General features: G+C 43.7%; 1 protein-coding gene across 1 annotated transcript in view; it reads right to left on the bottom strand.

The window, feature by feature from the left end:
• eya4 (EYA transcriptional coactivator and phosphatase 4) overlaps positions 1–15987 on the bottom strand; it is a 38099-nt gene that overhangs the window by 2719 nt on the left and 19393 nt on the right. The window contains exons 3-16 of the mRNA XM_070987429.1: positions 15329–15450; positions 11824–11901; positions 11077–11143; positions 10750–10892; positions 9905–10048; positions 9673–9755; positions 8317–8491; positions 6960–7096; positions 6641–6724; positions 3585–3674; positions 2996–3054; positions 2500–2660; positions 1823–1937; positions 1578–1699 (exon numbers count right to left, since the gene is read on the bottom strand). Coding sequence (XP_070843530.1) covers positions 1578–1699; positions 1823–1937; positions 2500–2660; positions 2996–3054; positions 3585–3674; positions 6641–6724; positions 6960–7096; positions 8317–8491; positions 9673–9755; positions 9905–10048; positions 10750–10892; positions 11077–11143; positions 11824–11901; positions 15329–15450 — 1580 coding nt within the window. The remainder of the gene's footprint in view (positions 1–1577; positions 1700–1822; positions 1938–2499; positions 2661–2995; positions 3055–3584; positions 3675–6640; positions 6725–6959; positions 7097–8316; positions 8492–9672; positions 9756–9904; positions 10049–10749; positions 10893–11076; positions 11144–11823; positions 11902–15328; positions 15451–15987) is intronic.

A 15987-nucleotide genomic window follows, 5' to 3' on the forward strand; every position in this document is an offset into this window, starting at 1 on the left:
GAAACATAATCAATCTGATCGCCGTGAAAACCCAAAGAGCAGATGTGCTTGTGAGTGATGTCAGGCGCCACACCCCCTTATATTAACCTTTTAACCTTTGCCCTCCTCCTTATGCTAATTGCAATATAGAGGAACTCCACATGTAAAGTAATGTACCCAGGAGTCTATGGGATGTGGCGTCTGACCTGAAACACCTTCCCAGTCAGCTTGTGTCCTGAAACTCAGGCGCTTGTCATTTGAATCAAGGCACCGCGGGGTTAAACTGGGTGTAACATGAGCTCCGATAACATGAGCCCTTATTTTTCTTCCGTGCTGAACAGGATCGGGATATCAAAGGAGGGTTGAATCAAGGGCGTCAGGACTTGGTCGTAGGTACTTGGGAACACCTCTCATCCAAGGGGCGTCTTCAGTTATAAGTGACTGTTGGGGAGTTCCAGGTATTTAACCTCCAAGGGGGTCATTATCAAGGTTATTGGAGGCTGTATAACGGTAGTTGTTTGAACCGTTGGAGTCATTGGAGTCATGGAGGTCTACAACGCCACATATCTCCCACCTACAATGCTGCCCTTTCATCCCTCCGCTGGAGATTTTACAGCCATTCACAGTTGGCCTTGCGACAATGCCAATGCGTGTCATTTACACTTGGCCTCAGGTGACTCCAGTGTCTCTAACGACTGCTGTTACAGCAGCCAGCAGCACAAACGACCCGAGTGGTATCAGTGACCTTGATAACGACCACACAGATCTTAAATACCTGGGTCAGGATACCTGAGTTAGTCTCTTGGATGAGAGGAAACATTTTCTAGTTTCCCGAGTCAACCCTCCTGGATGACCTGGATGACGGAGAGTCTTCAGACATAACACAGTAAAAGTGCTAGAACTGACTGGTCATCTTATTGGATTGAAATAAAGAAATAGTGTAATAAATACACCCAATGTAGTAAATCATTTCAATGAGGCAATGTGGCAAAGAGGCTGTCTGTACAAGTTTGCATTGCTCCCATTCATCAAGTGTTTCAAATCATGAATGTAGAATCAATTTAGGTTGAAATTAACATGAAAATACAAAAATACTGGCAAAGTTGTATAAAATGACACTAAAAAATATCACGTAACCCTGAATCAAAGCAATTAATACTAACAGTTACTTGGCCAAACCAGCGTGACTTAGTTTCCTTTAATAGAGGTTTAATGTGAATTGGATTCAGTTTTGTTTTTGCCTTCTCTCAAACACACACACACACACACACACACACACACACACACACACACACACACACACACACACACACACACACACACACACAGTATAAAATAAAACATTTCCAGCCGACCACTCGGTGAATCTGGGCCCAACTACAGCAACAAGTTTAATGTCATAATGGGATATCAGCAGCATATAGAATAGATGAAAAAACACCAAATAATGAGCTGTTAAAATGCTGTGTGTCAAGTATATATTCAACTGCTATTTAAAACCATTCTACAGCATATTATTTCCATCAATATTAGATTATTATTTAGAATTTATGGAGTGTGTGTGTCTGTGTGTGTGTGCACCAGTGTTTGTGTCTTACCTATTTTTGTTGCACTGTAAATGTTCTCGATGGGGAAAACGGAGCCCAGACTGTACAAGAGAACTTTAGCCAGCGCTGGTATGAGCTGCGTTGTGGTCACCAACACATTTACACAGTTACTCCTGTGGGACACAAACAGAGGGCAGGTCTTATTATGTAAAGCCGGAGGAGAGGACGAATGAGTGGATCATGAATGAATGTCCTTTGATGCTGATTATGGATTAGTTCCCAGGCTATAGTGGCACCTGGAGCTGATGATGGACAGGGACTTGAGTGCGTGGGTGAGCCAGGAGTCAGTCAGAGCCTCCACCTCTGCTCTGAGCTGCAGCCACGCGTCTCTTTTAGCAGGACCCAGCAGACCTGCAACACAGAATGACTTTAGGAGACCCTCAAAGCCTCAGGAATCACACACACAGGAAAAAAGCAGAAAGAAATGGAAGCCATGGACCAAGTCCACAAGGGTTGGACGAATATGTAGTCCTTCATTTGAGGCCTTTAATGAACAGCTGATTATTGTACAGAACTGTTAAACCTCATTCACAGGAGCTTCAATGGAATCCACTCGACCGTGACTAAATATCAGGAGGGAGCTAAATATATTTTTAATTTCAGCATGAAATTGCTCAAACTAAAATTAAACTATATTAGGAATTGGAAAAATATTGGCCAACAGCAGCTTTGTTATTGATCTCGGCTTTAATAAACCCATATTGATCCAAAAAAGGCCTAAAGAGTGACTGGAATCTTATGTAAATATATGGAAAAACACGAAACCTGATAATTCTAATAATATAATAATTTAATAGTTCCTTTAGTACATTTAGGCAGCAAAAACATGTCATTCTAATCAAAAAAAGTCCCTCTCACTGTCTCCCTCTTAACCGTCCCCGGTGACCAGCACACTCCCATCAGATTGGCTTACCCCCCACATTGTTTTTGTACGTGCTATACAACTCTTTGACCCGTCGGTAGCGGAAGGCCAGTTTCCTCATCCAGTCGACCCCGCCGCGGACACCCGTAGCCAGGCACAGGTTGGCGCTGGTTGCAGCTGCATGGAAGCCATCAGTTGCAAAACTGTAAGTACTGTCAATAATAATGATATGTTTTATTTGAAAAATCTGCTCTGGTAAAACAAATCAAATGGTTATTATTATTATTATTATTCGGTACTAGAAACATAATTGTCAGTATGTAATTTTTAAGAATTCATTACCACCTTTAAAGTGCAAACAAACAAACATGCATTCACTTTAATATTTTTCTATAAATTCATATATTACATCCTAAAAAAAATACTTCACAAGCCAAACAACAGAAAACAAATACTGTAATCTGTGAATTATTAAGCTATGACAAACAAACAATAACTTCAAAACAACAATGTCTACATCGTTGTCATTGTTCCAGAAATGCCTCACCTTAAGTCCTGGCCATTATCGTCTGATGACACATCATCAATATGTACCTGATCACACTCCTGTACACACACACAAATAAGATTTATGTTTAACTACAATGAGGATTAACTACACACAAATCAAGCATGGAAATAAGTCATCATTTTTTGTGGTACTTTCTAATATATACAGCAACATCAGTAGTCTAATAATACTATAAACTGTATTTAGCCGAAATGTCTAAATAAAGTAACACAGAGACATTCTTGTTGGCAATGCATGAATGTATTAATCAATATACCATAAACACTTATAACAAAACAAATATTAATTACAACAAAGCAACATGTACTAAAATTGGAAGACAATGATGGTGCAGCACTTGTTGTTTCATATCACTGTACGCCACTAGAGGGCAGTAGCAGTACTTAATTGACTGCCTTGTGCTTTATGTTCAGCTTTGTGCACAATTTGAATCCTGTGCAAGAAAAAGTCTTTTAACATGCCTTTGAAGATGTGTGTGTGTGTGTGTGTGTGTGTGTGTGTGTGTGTGTGTGTGTGTGTGTGTGTGTGTGTGTGTGTGTGTGTCAGTCTGACACCTGTGTCTCACCTCCAGGTCGTTAAAGAATAAGTGCGTGTCTGCCAAGTTGAAGATCATCTCCTCCATCCTCAGACCCAGCGTCACAGCCATAGGAGGGTCCTAATGGAAGTTCAAGGTAAGATCATCATGATGACGTCATCTTCATAAAAAACAACTACCTTAATCTGAGTTAAACCCCCCCAACTCCAAAACTATTTCAGATGTTACAACCTCCTGCTTCTTCCCAAATTCACACTCCCCCCCAACCCACCCCCACTTGTAGAGCTGGTACGCGCCACTCATCACAGCAGATGCTGACAGACAGGTTGCACTTGTTCCATCCCATCAACATTCCTCATCCTTGGGGGGGGGGTGAGAGGGTGAGAGGGTGAGAGGAAGAGTGTGTGTCTTCATGTGTGTATTGCAGAGAGTAGCTGCCCTCAAAGCTGTGTGTGTGTGTGTGTGTGTGTGTGTGTGTGTGTGTGTGTGGTATGTGAATGGTTTGTGTGTGTGTGTGTGAGAGCGTTTGGGAGGACGCAGCCTGCCCTGCCAGCCCTGGGGCTCAGCTGCAAAAACCATCATCTGTGATAGGTCAGCAAGGGACGACAGCTTGCCGCGCGATTCGCTGACGCCGTCAGACGACCAGAATAGAAATAAAAAACTAACAGGAAGGAGAGTGAAAGTGAGCGAGCGAGGCAAACAGGCACACACATAGAAAGAGAGAGAGAGAGAGAGATGTGTGGCATTCCCATGTGCAAAAAAAGAGTGAGTGCTCCATAAATTGGAAAGATGTGAAGTGTGTAGAGCCCCACAAAAATGAACAGCTGCTAATAGTGATACTGCATTGCTTTTCCTGCTTCCCTGTCAATCACAGGGACAAGAGACACTTGAGTTTGTCTCCCAGATAATGATTATGTTGGTTGCCTTCCAAAGGAGAGTCACGGACATCAGTGTGTGTTGAAACACCCGCAGCTGAAATGTGTAAATTCCCTATGAGCAGTTAAATTTGGCCACGCTCCGGGCTCCAGAAAGGCTTAGGTGGCCCCCTTTTTTTTTTTTTTTTTTTTTCACATACATATATTTTGCCAGACAAGTTCAATCAATCAGAGAGAACTGCAAATATTATTTTGGCCTGACAGGAGTAGCCTGAAACAATTCCAGCCTCCACCTCCGCTGTTATCATCCGAGCACTGGAAACTCAACACTTCATGAACATTATCCCTGGTTATAATAACTCCTGCGCTGAGAAACGTGGCGGGTGTGCATCTGCGTGAAAGAGATGCGTGCGGTCATTAAAAAGTGAAACCTCATTTAGAGCAGATATATCCTCAAAGCCCCTGTGAGGAGGGTACGGGGGTCTTGCGGTTGCTATGTCAACAGTGTAAACACTATTTTGGGCGAGGTGTGAACAGACACAGCTGCCACTATATTTCTTGAGGGCAGCAAATGAGGTGAAAAAAATACTCTCGCAATTATTTTAAGGCGAATATTCTTTTCTTTTTTCACGCTAATGCTAGCTGCGGTAAGTTTACGCAGACCAGTGCCTTTTTTTCTTTGTGCTTTATCACAAGACACATTATCATTGGAGCACATGAGAACTAATTTGAGCCATTCACAACATCTCATTCATGATTTGACTGCAGGCCAGGAGGCTTGCACAACTTTTCTCTACTCAAGCCAGTGCTTAAATTGTGATATTATCCTTTGGTACTCCTCTACTATAAAAACAATGCAAACCAAGCTGAATTAACCACAAGGCTGCATGTGTTCTCTTTCTCACACGCACACACACGCACCACAATTTACAACTCACCAGGGCCTTTCTTATACCCATTAAGTCCCAATTGCCAAACATTAAATTCTACAACTGCAGAGCAACTAGGAAGTACATCAGTGCCCACAAACCCTATCTGTAAAACGCCTGGGCTCCTATGGCTGGCTCCAAATGCTGTGTGTGTATGTGTGTGCGCGCTATGCCAGCTTTTGTTTGACTGCCAAACACAAGTATCCGAGTGGACTGCAGAGAGGGATGCAAAGCCCGTACAAGCAGGCTGGTGGCTAATCCGGTACCCACAGGAAACGACATCACCCAATAAAAATCTGTAGCCTTGGCCACATATGATGATCCCAGATCAGAGCCAAGAACTATTAAAATAAAGGGAACTATAAACAGTGTAGCTGTTACATGAGAAGGCGAGACCACCAAATAAGTTCGCAATGAAGAGCGGAATAAACATCAGTCCAAGTGAGAAATTAGCATGCTAAATTATGATTAAACTACAATTATCAATGGGTTTTAAATGCATTCAGTATGCAGTACATTAAAAGACTCATTCATATTTTTATGTGTGTGGTCATCATCATAAATTGACCAAAGCATTCCTGAAGAACTCGATGTAATGTTTATACAAAGACAAATGAAGCTCATTGGAACGGTGTGCTCATTGCGAGTTTCATGTTTTATTATTTAATTTCACAAAAGATTGCGTTCAAGTTAAATTTAGAGACAAATCCCTCTCGAAGTCATGGCATGAGTTTGGTTTAGAGGAGGGATGACGCAATGATTATGTGTGCTTTCATAATAACAAACAAATACAAATTCTATTCTAAGTAAATTGCTGTATCCATTTCACCATCCCTGCTTAAAATCACTTAAATCGCATCTGTACTACACAGAACCTTTTCCTTTCCTTTCTCGTCTTTGACTGATTCTCATTTGTGGCATCTTATTAGGAAATTATTAACATTTAAAAGAATATTAACTCATCCATTCTACTCAAACAAACATAAGGTCAAGTGCTGAATAGTGTCTGCTGCTCTGCATTCTCTTTCAGGCCTGCAACTTCCACCAATCACAGGGCATGGGAGCCTGTGCATAGCCTGAGAGTCAAAGCCCAGGGCATAAAACAAAAAGATGGAGGAATACTTGTAAGCTTATTACCACTATTTGGCCATTTGTGGTCATTTTTTTGTGTGAATTTCACCACCCCTCATTTAATAAGAATGAGACTTGTAATCTGGGATTCCACTTTGGCAGACAACAACAATGAAACAATAATAACAGACAGCCAGCGTGATGATCTTACCTTGCCATATTTCTGTGCGTAGGAGCCCGTGAGCAGAGAGTGGAAGACGATGATAGTCTCGTCCAGATCCCACACAAACACCCTCTGGAGAGCAGAGTGAGACAATGGGAGACACTCTTTTAGAAAATGGCATGTCCTTCTTTTCATATGTGCATGACATGGGTGGTCCCGCTCTCTGTCAGCTTCTCCTCTGCTGTAGTCTGAGACTTCAGCGAACAGCGAGGATGAAGATCAAAGGGAATACCACATATCCACTGAGATTTGGACGGGATATTCAGTCCTGAGTGCTCTGTCAGTGGGTGTTTTTTGGTCCTCTTACCTCCAGGTCACTATCAGGGGGAGGGGACGGGTTGTTCTTGCGGCCCCTGCCCCGGGACTTGGACCCCCCACTCCGGCAGGCTCGGTCATCCAGCTCTTTGATGGGCGTGGAGGGGCTCTGCACCGTATCAAAATCCCCTGAGGGTGTATGCAAACACAGACGGGGCTCAAAATTTGAAACATTTAAAATGTACAGATGATCAAATGTCTGTCTCAAAGCAATCACAAACCATATTCACGCGCTGAAGTAACAGCAATGCTGTGGTCTGAGCTGATCCCACAGGTGTTCTGTAGCGGAGTTGTACCCGCTTCAGGGAAAGCAATAACTTAGACTCTGTACAGTAATAAGCCATCTTGTCAGGTTTAATAATTCAAGGTAATTGGCACGACAGATCAACTTAAAGACGACCAAGAAGCCTAAACAAAAGCACCATTGATATCCTGACTGATTCATGATAACATGCGATGTAAAGATTTAACAGAGGAGGGGGGAAAGATGGAACTGTGCAATAAATTACAAAAGTTAGGTAATCTGATGCTTCTCGCAAAGATGCAAAATTCTGCAGGAGCCCACACGAGCACACACACATTCTTGAACGCACACACACACATACACACACACATGCACAGACAACCTCTCATTGCCATATGCTCCCACTGCTGTGTGGTAACTAAAACCAGACTCTAAGCTTCGGCTCTCATATTGTTATGTCTCAATCAGGGAGAGAGGGAGAGAAGGGGCGGATAAAGACACAGGGAGACACAAAGAGCATGTGAGCGACACACACACACACACACACACACACACACACACACACACACACACACACACACACAAAGAACAGATACCAGCTGTAACCAAAAAGAGAAATACAGTGAGAGGGAAAGTGCCAGTGACAGGAAGAATGATAAGCTCCTTTAATCAGGCTCCCTGAATTACAGCCAAGATAAACCCAAGACAAAACTCAATCCCAAGCTTTATTTCTATACATGCCGACGCACTTGCTTTATTTTCTCTTTTCTCTCACTTGTCTACAAAAGTGCAATACTTAACACCACGTCACTCTAATCAAAGCCTCCGAGGCTAATGTAAACAAATGCCGATTCTCCAATTAGCGAGTGCGATGCCAGGTAACCATGGCTACAGTCTGAAGTTACTTCCTGTGCTTTATCATGGCTGAAAGAGAGTTGTGAACTCAGTTACCCAAACTGTGGTATTTTTTCGGCTGGAAACAAGATTACGGAGCCAGTATGAAGGAACGGTGAAGAGGCTGGGATTTCGGTTGCATATTTATGACGTTTATGAACGTCTGACTGACTGGTTCACTCTGCCGGGTGTGTTTCGTCTTCATACGAACCTGGGTGAAGCTCAGCAGCCTGTCCGGTCATGGCAGGGGTGGGATCTTGCAGCTGATAGGCTGCCGTGGAGCCTGTGCCGTCCACGCTGTTGGAGGTCATGTAAGTCCCGTAAGTGGAGGCGGAATAATACTGGGCATACTGGTTTTGGCCAAACGTCGTGTATGAGGGATAATCCTGCAGAGAACAGAAATCATGAGCACACAGTGAGGCAAAAAGAGCGAAAACAAGAAGAAAAAAACAACAGGAAAATTGAGATGTTTCACTTTTCTAGAAAGATTCAAAGTGACTTTTGAAGAGAGCTTTTACAAGTGCGCCCTCTCGTTTCTCTCATCTTTTATTCCCCAAAATCTGCATTTCATACGTCCAAAACAATTAAAGCCTTGTGTTGCTGCTTTTTACTGACCCAGCAGAGATGGACGCTTTTATGAGTCAGCTCTCTAAACCTGTCACTACATCCATCTCTGCAAGTCCTTATAAAGTGGAGCACCACCGCATGAATGCGCACACACACACACACACACACGCACACACACACACACACACACACACACACACACACACACACACACACACTTCTGGTGTGTAGTCAGCAAAGTGTGTATGCAAGCATACATATTGACATATACTATATGCACTCAAATTCAAATTCTATCAGCCTTTTTCTCCCTTTCCATCTCTTGCCTGCTTTCGCTTTTTCTGCTAAACTCATACACACACACACACACACACACACACACACACACACAGACACACACACACACACACACACACACACACACACACACACACACACACACACACACACACACACACTATATTCCCCTTAATCCACCCACACAAGCCAAAACTTGACTTTCTTCCTGTAAACAGCCACATCTATCATAGTGGGACATTAAAATCCCCCTTTAAGCATTTCACTACCACAGTACAATTCATCATATGGACATAGAGAAATATTCAGAACAAAACAGTCTTTCACAAAGACTAATTGTCTGTCTCTCTCCCAGGTTTGTCCCTGTTGCAAGGTCAAGCCCTAATTAGACTTTATTTCTTGAAGCGGCTCTGAATGAGAAAAGTTGTGTGGGAGCGTGACTGTAAAACCAGTTTTGGTCTCAAATATCATTGTGACTGCGCCGTACAAAGTCCTCGTCTTTGGTTTGAGCCGGCGTAATGAGGCAAACGACATTTACTCGACCACTCAGAGCAAACATGTGGCACGGTTGATCAGCTCCCTTAGGAGAAGGGCTTTCTTAAGCCAACTCTCAGTTAGCTGGATTGTACAAGCGGTCCAGCTTTAAACTTCAGAACAAGCCTTCACACACACACACGCACGCAGTATATAGACACTGAGGTACCTGCTGTGTGGCAGTGTAGTTGGCGGGGTTGGACACTGAGTTGTTGGTGGCGTAGAGGCCTGAAGAAGGAGTGAAACTGGAACCTTGGGACACAAAAACAAAGACGACTTACACCATGTAGACGGAAAACATTTTATATTCTTAAACTGCGCGTGTTGTCGTAGCACATTGGACGGTAAGATCTTTTTTATTTATCAAGAATATAAAATACTGAGGGAAGTCTGGAACCGACCTGGCATCTGATAGGGCGAGTATGCAGTCTGTCCGGGCTGAGGTGTGGTGAAGCTGGGGCTGTAGCTGAGGCCTGTCTGCAGCGGAGACTGACTCTGAGCCAGGCCGCTTTCTGTCTTAATGCCCGGAAGCATCACACCGAGGTCTGCGACGAGAAAGAAATAAAACAACAGAATATTTTGTATATGTTGCGGGCTAGAACATTGACACAGTTTGTTTGCTTGAAAAAACGTATTTTAGGCAGTCATCACTGTTTAAATAACGTCGGTAATAGAGTTGTTCTGGCTTTACTTGCATTGCGTTCCGTCTTAGTTTGGCTTCTAAAGACCATGTCAAGCTTGTAAATATGGAAATATTGAATTTCCATTTATCTAAGTATTATCTAAGTATTTCTCAATTTTTCAAAGTTAGGTTTTACTTACATATTTTATCTGACTATACTTTAAATGGCATATTTTAGGCCCTCTGAGTACAAGCTTTGTTCGCTTGCTAATTATGTAGCCAATCAAATAACAAGAGAAAAATCATTTTAAATTGTGTTTGTGCACTTCTTGTCTTTACCCAATGACAGTTTGTCCATTCATGATAACACAGAAAATATCCAGCGGTGTCCTCCCCCTTAAAAGTATCCCACTGAGGTTCAATCCAAGTACATTTTAAATGTGTTTTTTATTCTTTGACACAGAACCTATTGTTCCAGTTCAGCAAATCTCTTTCCAGTAACACTTCCTCTACTTCAGCTGGATATTTCTTTCAGTGTGGATTACAAAATAAGCTTCTTAAAAGTGTGAGTTAGTGCAGCTGCTGTGTGTCTCTGTGTGTCTTCGTAAGCATGTTTATTGATACCATAGGTGGACAGTCCGTACGGCTGTCCTGTCTGGGAGTAAGCAGTGTAGACGGTGGACTGCTGCATGCTGCTGAACTGGGGTTGACCGGCGTACGTGGGCATGGGAGGGGCTGCTGGTGTGGAGAGAATGTGAGGGTAGGGCCTGGGAAAGGAGAGGAATGACAGGTGAGGTACATATAAGACAGATTAGAAGAATAAGGATGACATGAGGATGGCTTGGCAGGTAGATGGGTGGTATAATTTGCTGTGTTGCAGAAGCGTAGGAGAAGGTGTGCCGATAAGGATTCTTAGAAAGCAGACTCTGCTGTGTGCAAACTCAGACTTACTTTGATGGGTAGAGGGGAGGGGAGTACTGGTGGGCTGAACGAGGGCTGTACCCGCTGCTGGTGATTACTAAAAACAGCACAATAATCAAAAACAACAAGGCAACACTGGGTTACGAATGGTGTCAACTCAAATCATCTGTTTCCTCTCACATTTTACAAAACCACTCCTGGACAGCACGATTCAAGGCCTCTGGCTTGTTTGAGTAAACATAATTTGAAGCATTTTGAATGGAAAGGAGCCAAGTTCTCCCCCTTTAGAGAGCGCTGCAGCCAGTGGAGCCCTTATAGCGGGCCTCATAGTAAAACACAATGTCTGTTTGTGGTCATTGAGATGTCAAGAGCTCAATACTGACAAACACCCCGCTGCTTCTTAACCCTCACTGTGAGTTGCTTAATGGTTTTGTGCATCTGTGTGCGTGTGTGTTCTGCAACGTGAAGGAACACAGGGTCGTGTGTGAGTCTTTAAAAAAAAAGGGGCAAGTGTAAGTCTTTCTCATCCCTCTGCCAGCCTTTGATGACGCAATCTGAGGACAGGCAATACTTCACAGGATTAAAGCTTTCAGCAGGCCTACCACTGAGCTCAGATGGGTGTTGGTGTTTGTGTGTGTCTGAGCTGTCGAGTGCGGAGACATTGTTCTTTCCTCGAGATGAGAAAACTGTACATGAATGCATGTCTGTGGGCTGATGTGTGTGCGTGTGTGTGTGTGCGTGTGTGTGTGTGCGTGCGTGTGTGTGCGTGTGTGTTACCTGAGCCTGCGTATGTGTCCAATACTGTGTCGCCTGTGGTAGTGACTGTATCGCTGTTGTTCATAGGCTCTGTTTTCACTTGAGGAAGATGGAAAAGATCAGTGTTAGGGGAGGCCAGGAGGGAAGTGCCATCACACACACACACACACATGGAAGGAGGAAAACCATACTGAGAAAAGAGAGGGAAACCACCATGCAGTTCCAGTATGGGAGGAAATGCTGTGTGCAGGGTTCCCACTGTAAGCTTTGAATGACTTTCAATAACCAAAGGTTAATCTAAAGGTCTCATTCCTAATTATTAAATTTCCAAAATATAAACATGCGAGGTGACCATTTGGCAAATTCCCCTAATATTTGCTTACTTTTGCAGCAAATTCACCAAATCCCTCAGCTTTTCATAAATTTGCTGACTGGTAGGAACCCTGCAACTATAAAACAACTCCAGACACGCTGTGATAAATTCACAGTGAGATCCAAACAGCAGAGAAAACTGCACGGCAAACGAAATTCACTGCAATCCTGGCACAAAAAACATCAGATCTAGGACCAGCCCAGGCTATGGAAACCCATTCCTTATGCATTTAAGGTAATACTGTATGAGTTCTTGGCCTTGGATTCACACACATGCACCTCTGTACCATAGTCCTTGGAGCTCGGGGCAGGGGGCGGGCTGCTGCAGCCCAACAGCCAATCAGCCGTGTTTAGAACTGTCATGTTTTCACCTGAAAGGGTGCAAGGTGGGAAGGTGGTGAGGATACGATGCATTTTTAAGAGGTATTTTAAAAGAAACAGTTTAACATTTTGGAAAATATGCTTATTGGTTTTCTTACTGAGAGTCATATGAGAAGGTCAATACCACTCTCATGTCTGTATGGTAAATATGAGGCTAGGAGATGTTTAGCTTAGCTTAGCATCAAAACCGGAGAGAGGGAAACTGCTATGCTGCAGGGTTCTATCCAAACGCAAAACATGTGCCTGCCAGTACCTCATCACCACAGACAATGACTACAGGAAGAGCTCATAAAATCACATCTTGTTAGTGAGTTTTGGTAGATTTTGTTACCTTCAGACTGAGCCAGGCTGACTGGTGCCCTGTGTTTTGTTTTCAGTCTTTATACTAAGCTACAGCAAACTGTCTCTCAGCTGCAGCTTCATATTTAAACATGCAATAACTGATTTTGGTATTGACACATCCAGCGGGTGTGAGGAACATTAGCATTCATCACCTATAAAGTCCAATATTCACTCTTCTTTTAGCTTTATTTTCTTCTGACTCTTAAACTGCAAAATGCTCGACTATGTTCACCAGGCAGTCGCCAACTTCGTCTCTCTGCCATTCGGTGCTGAGCAGGCAGCATTCAGTGGGTTTTTAGAGCTTTTCATCCTGAAAACAGCTGCCTGCTGAGGCTGGAAGCTACGATGACGGGGGTGAAGCAAAACAGGAAATTTGTGGGCCATAAAACCAAAACAGTGAGCCGAAAGAAGCTCCATACAGCTCAGGGGACCTGCAGAGTCGGATGATGTCACTGTAAATACATAAAATATTGATTATAGCTGCTTTAACTTGAATATGTGAGTGGTATCAATTTTCTCATCTTATTCTCAACATAGTACAAAAGCATATTTACAAAATTTTAAAAGGGAGGACACCTGTTTAAATCCTACATGAAGGTTGTCAGTTTCTGTCTGAACACCATTAAAACTCATCATCGCTGACCATCTGAGAACTCCATTTAATTCAGAACAACTTCATTAGTCCCCTCGGGTAGCAATATAACCCATCGGACGAGCCCTAATGAAGACAAATGAGTCGCTATGGAGATGGCCCGTGGGCCCGAGCTCCGGTTGATGTCAGGTGAGGGGAATGCTGGGTATGTAGTTTGTTTTGGCCGTGAGCGTGTAGTCCCGGCTCTGTCTGCTCAAACCATTAACTGTGAGCTCATCAAAAATGATTTAGTGTGCTCTAATATGGTCTAAATTCACCGTTAAGTTGACTCTGAGCTCGGCTATTTCTGCGACAGTGTTGACACATCAAGTTGACTGAAATGCAGTTATCTCACTTTTTCCATTACATTCGTATTAAAAGCGGTTTCCACTGCCTGTTAAATCAGCAATAGATCAAAGGATGGCCCTCAACAAAAGCACTTACATCCAGTGCTATTACATCAACCCGCTCCGTCAAATGTTATTGCAGAGGACAGACAATGAGAGAGGAGAGATCAAGGGTGAAAGAAGAAAAAGATGAGGAGGAGGGAAGAGAAACACAGACAGACAGAGGACAAAAAAAGGAAGAAGAAGAAGAAAGGAGGACAAAGGAGAGGAGAGGGCTCACTGGTGTTGACATCCCAGAGAGCAGTGATGCTTTAATGCTCTTGTAGAGGAAATAGTTTCCAGTGGGATTTTTCGGCTCGCACTCGCACATATACACTCAAGCACGCACACACACAAACACACACACACTTTTCCGAGCGGTTAGCAGCGGAGAGTAGAAGTGCTTCACCGTGTGTTTACACACATTCTCCAGTGGTTTACTCAAGCCCTCGTGCCAGCGCGGGTTGTGTGTATGCGTGCGTTTGCATGCGCGCGTCCCCTTCCGTCTCTATAAATGCCTCAAAAAGTACTTATCTCTGCATGTTGGAAATCTATATGACTGATGATTTTGCTGTAGATTTCATTACGTTTCGAAGCGATTTACAGTGTGCTCGTTCAACCTCTGCTGGAGCGAGAGCGAGACGTCATAAAAAACTGTTAAGAGCATCTCTCCCAAGCAAACATCGAACGGTGTGTGCAGGAGAGGCTCTTAGACTTTATGCATTTTCTTATTTAGTGATTCATTTATTCAGAAATGAGACATCAGCAAGTGCTGGCATGATCTGAAACAGCAGGTTTTCACTGTAACTCTGGTGTCCTGTCGTCAAAGAGGCCACCCACTCTTTGACTGATCGATGCAGCCCCTGAAAGAATAATTTGACATTTTTGGAAATATGCTGATGTGCGTTTTTGGCTGAGAGTTAGATGAGAAGATGTATGCCACTCTCAGGTCTGTGGGGTAAATATGAAGCTGCAGCCAGCCGACGGTTAGCTTAGCTTAGCATACAGTTTGGACACAGCAAGCCTGGCTCCCCCCAAACATAACAAAATCCAGCCACCAGCACCCTTTAAGGCTCACTGCTCAACATGTTGCATCTCGTTTGTTTAATCTGTGCAATAGAAAAAGCGACACCCTTTGAGCTAAGCTAACCTAATTGGCAGCTTTCTGGAGCTTCACATTTATTACACAGACATGAAAGTGGTATTGATCTTCTGGTCTAACTCTTGGCAAAAATAATCTTCTCAAGTGGAATGCAGACATTTCTTATGAGTGGTTGTACAGAACATTTTGTCTCACTGATGACTGAATATAATGAAGGCAAAGACTATATTTTGAACACTAAATCTAACCTTTCCACCATAGACACAACTGGCCATTCACTACTGCAGCCCCAAACATGTTCTGCCTTCTCACCTCCTGTTCCATTAGTGGTGATGGAGGGGCTGCCAAGGTTGTTCTTGTCCAGCTTGGAGCCTGTCGAATCTCCACCTCCCACACGGTTATGAGGACTGGCTAGGTCCTGCATTTCCATAGACCTGCAGGAGGGCGGAGGGCGGAGGGAGGAGGGAGGAGGGAGGAGGGAGGAGGGAGGAGGAGGGGGAGAAAATGAGATGAACTGCGATTTCTGAATGAATAACAGATCCACGGCAATATGCTCTCACAGCTGGGAATCTCCCACCTCTATATATTATGTTAAGATCTCACTGAACACGTTCAACGACAGCCTGTATGTCCACACAGGAACCACACACACACACACACACACACACACACACACACACACACACACACACACACACACACACACACACACACACACACACACACACACACACACACACACACACACACACACACACACACACACACACACACGCACACACACACGCGCGCGCAGCCATAAACTTCATGCTCCTTCGTACCAGTTAGCTTACATGAGCATGTGTTCAGAGGCGTTAGACATTGTCTGCGGGCCTGCTGGCCCTTTTATAGAGTGTGTGTGCATATATGTGTGTGTGTGTGTGTGTACTTCTGGGCTCCAATACAAACCCACAGCCTGCCAGCATGCTTTA

The sequence above is a fragment of the Chaetodon trifascialis genome, chromosome 19 (genome assembly GCF_039877785.1).
Source record: "Chaetodon trifascialis isolate fChaTrf1 chromosome 19, fChaTrf1.hap1, whole genome shotgun sequence".
Classification (NCBI taxonomy): Eukaryota; Metazoa; Chordata; class Actinopteri; order Chaetodontiformes; family Chaetodontidae; genus Chaetodon; species Chaetodon trifascialis.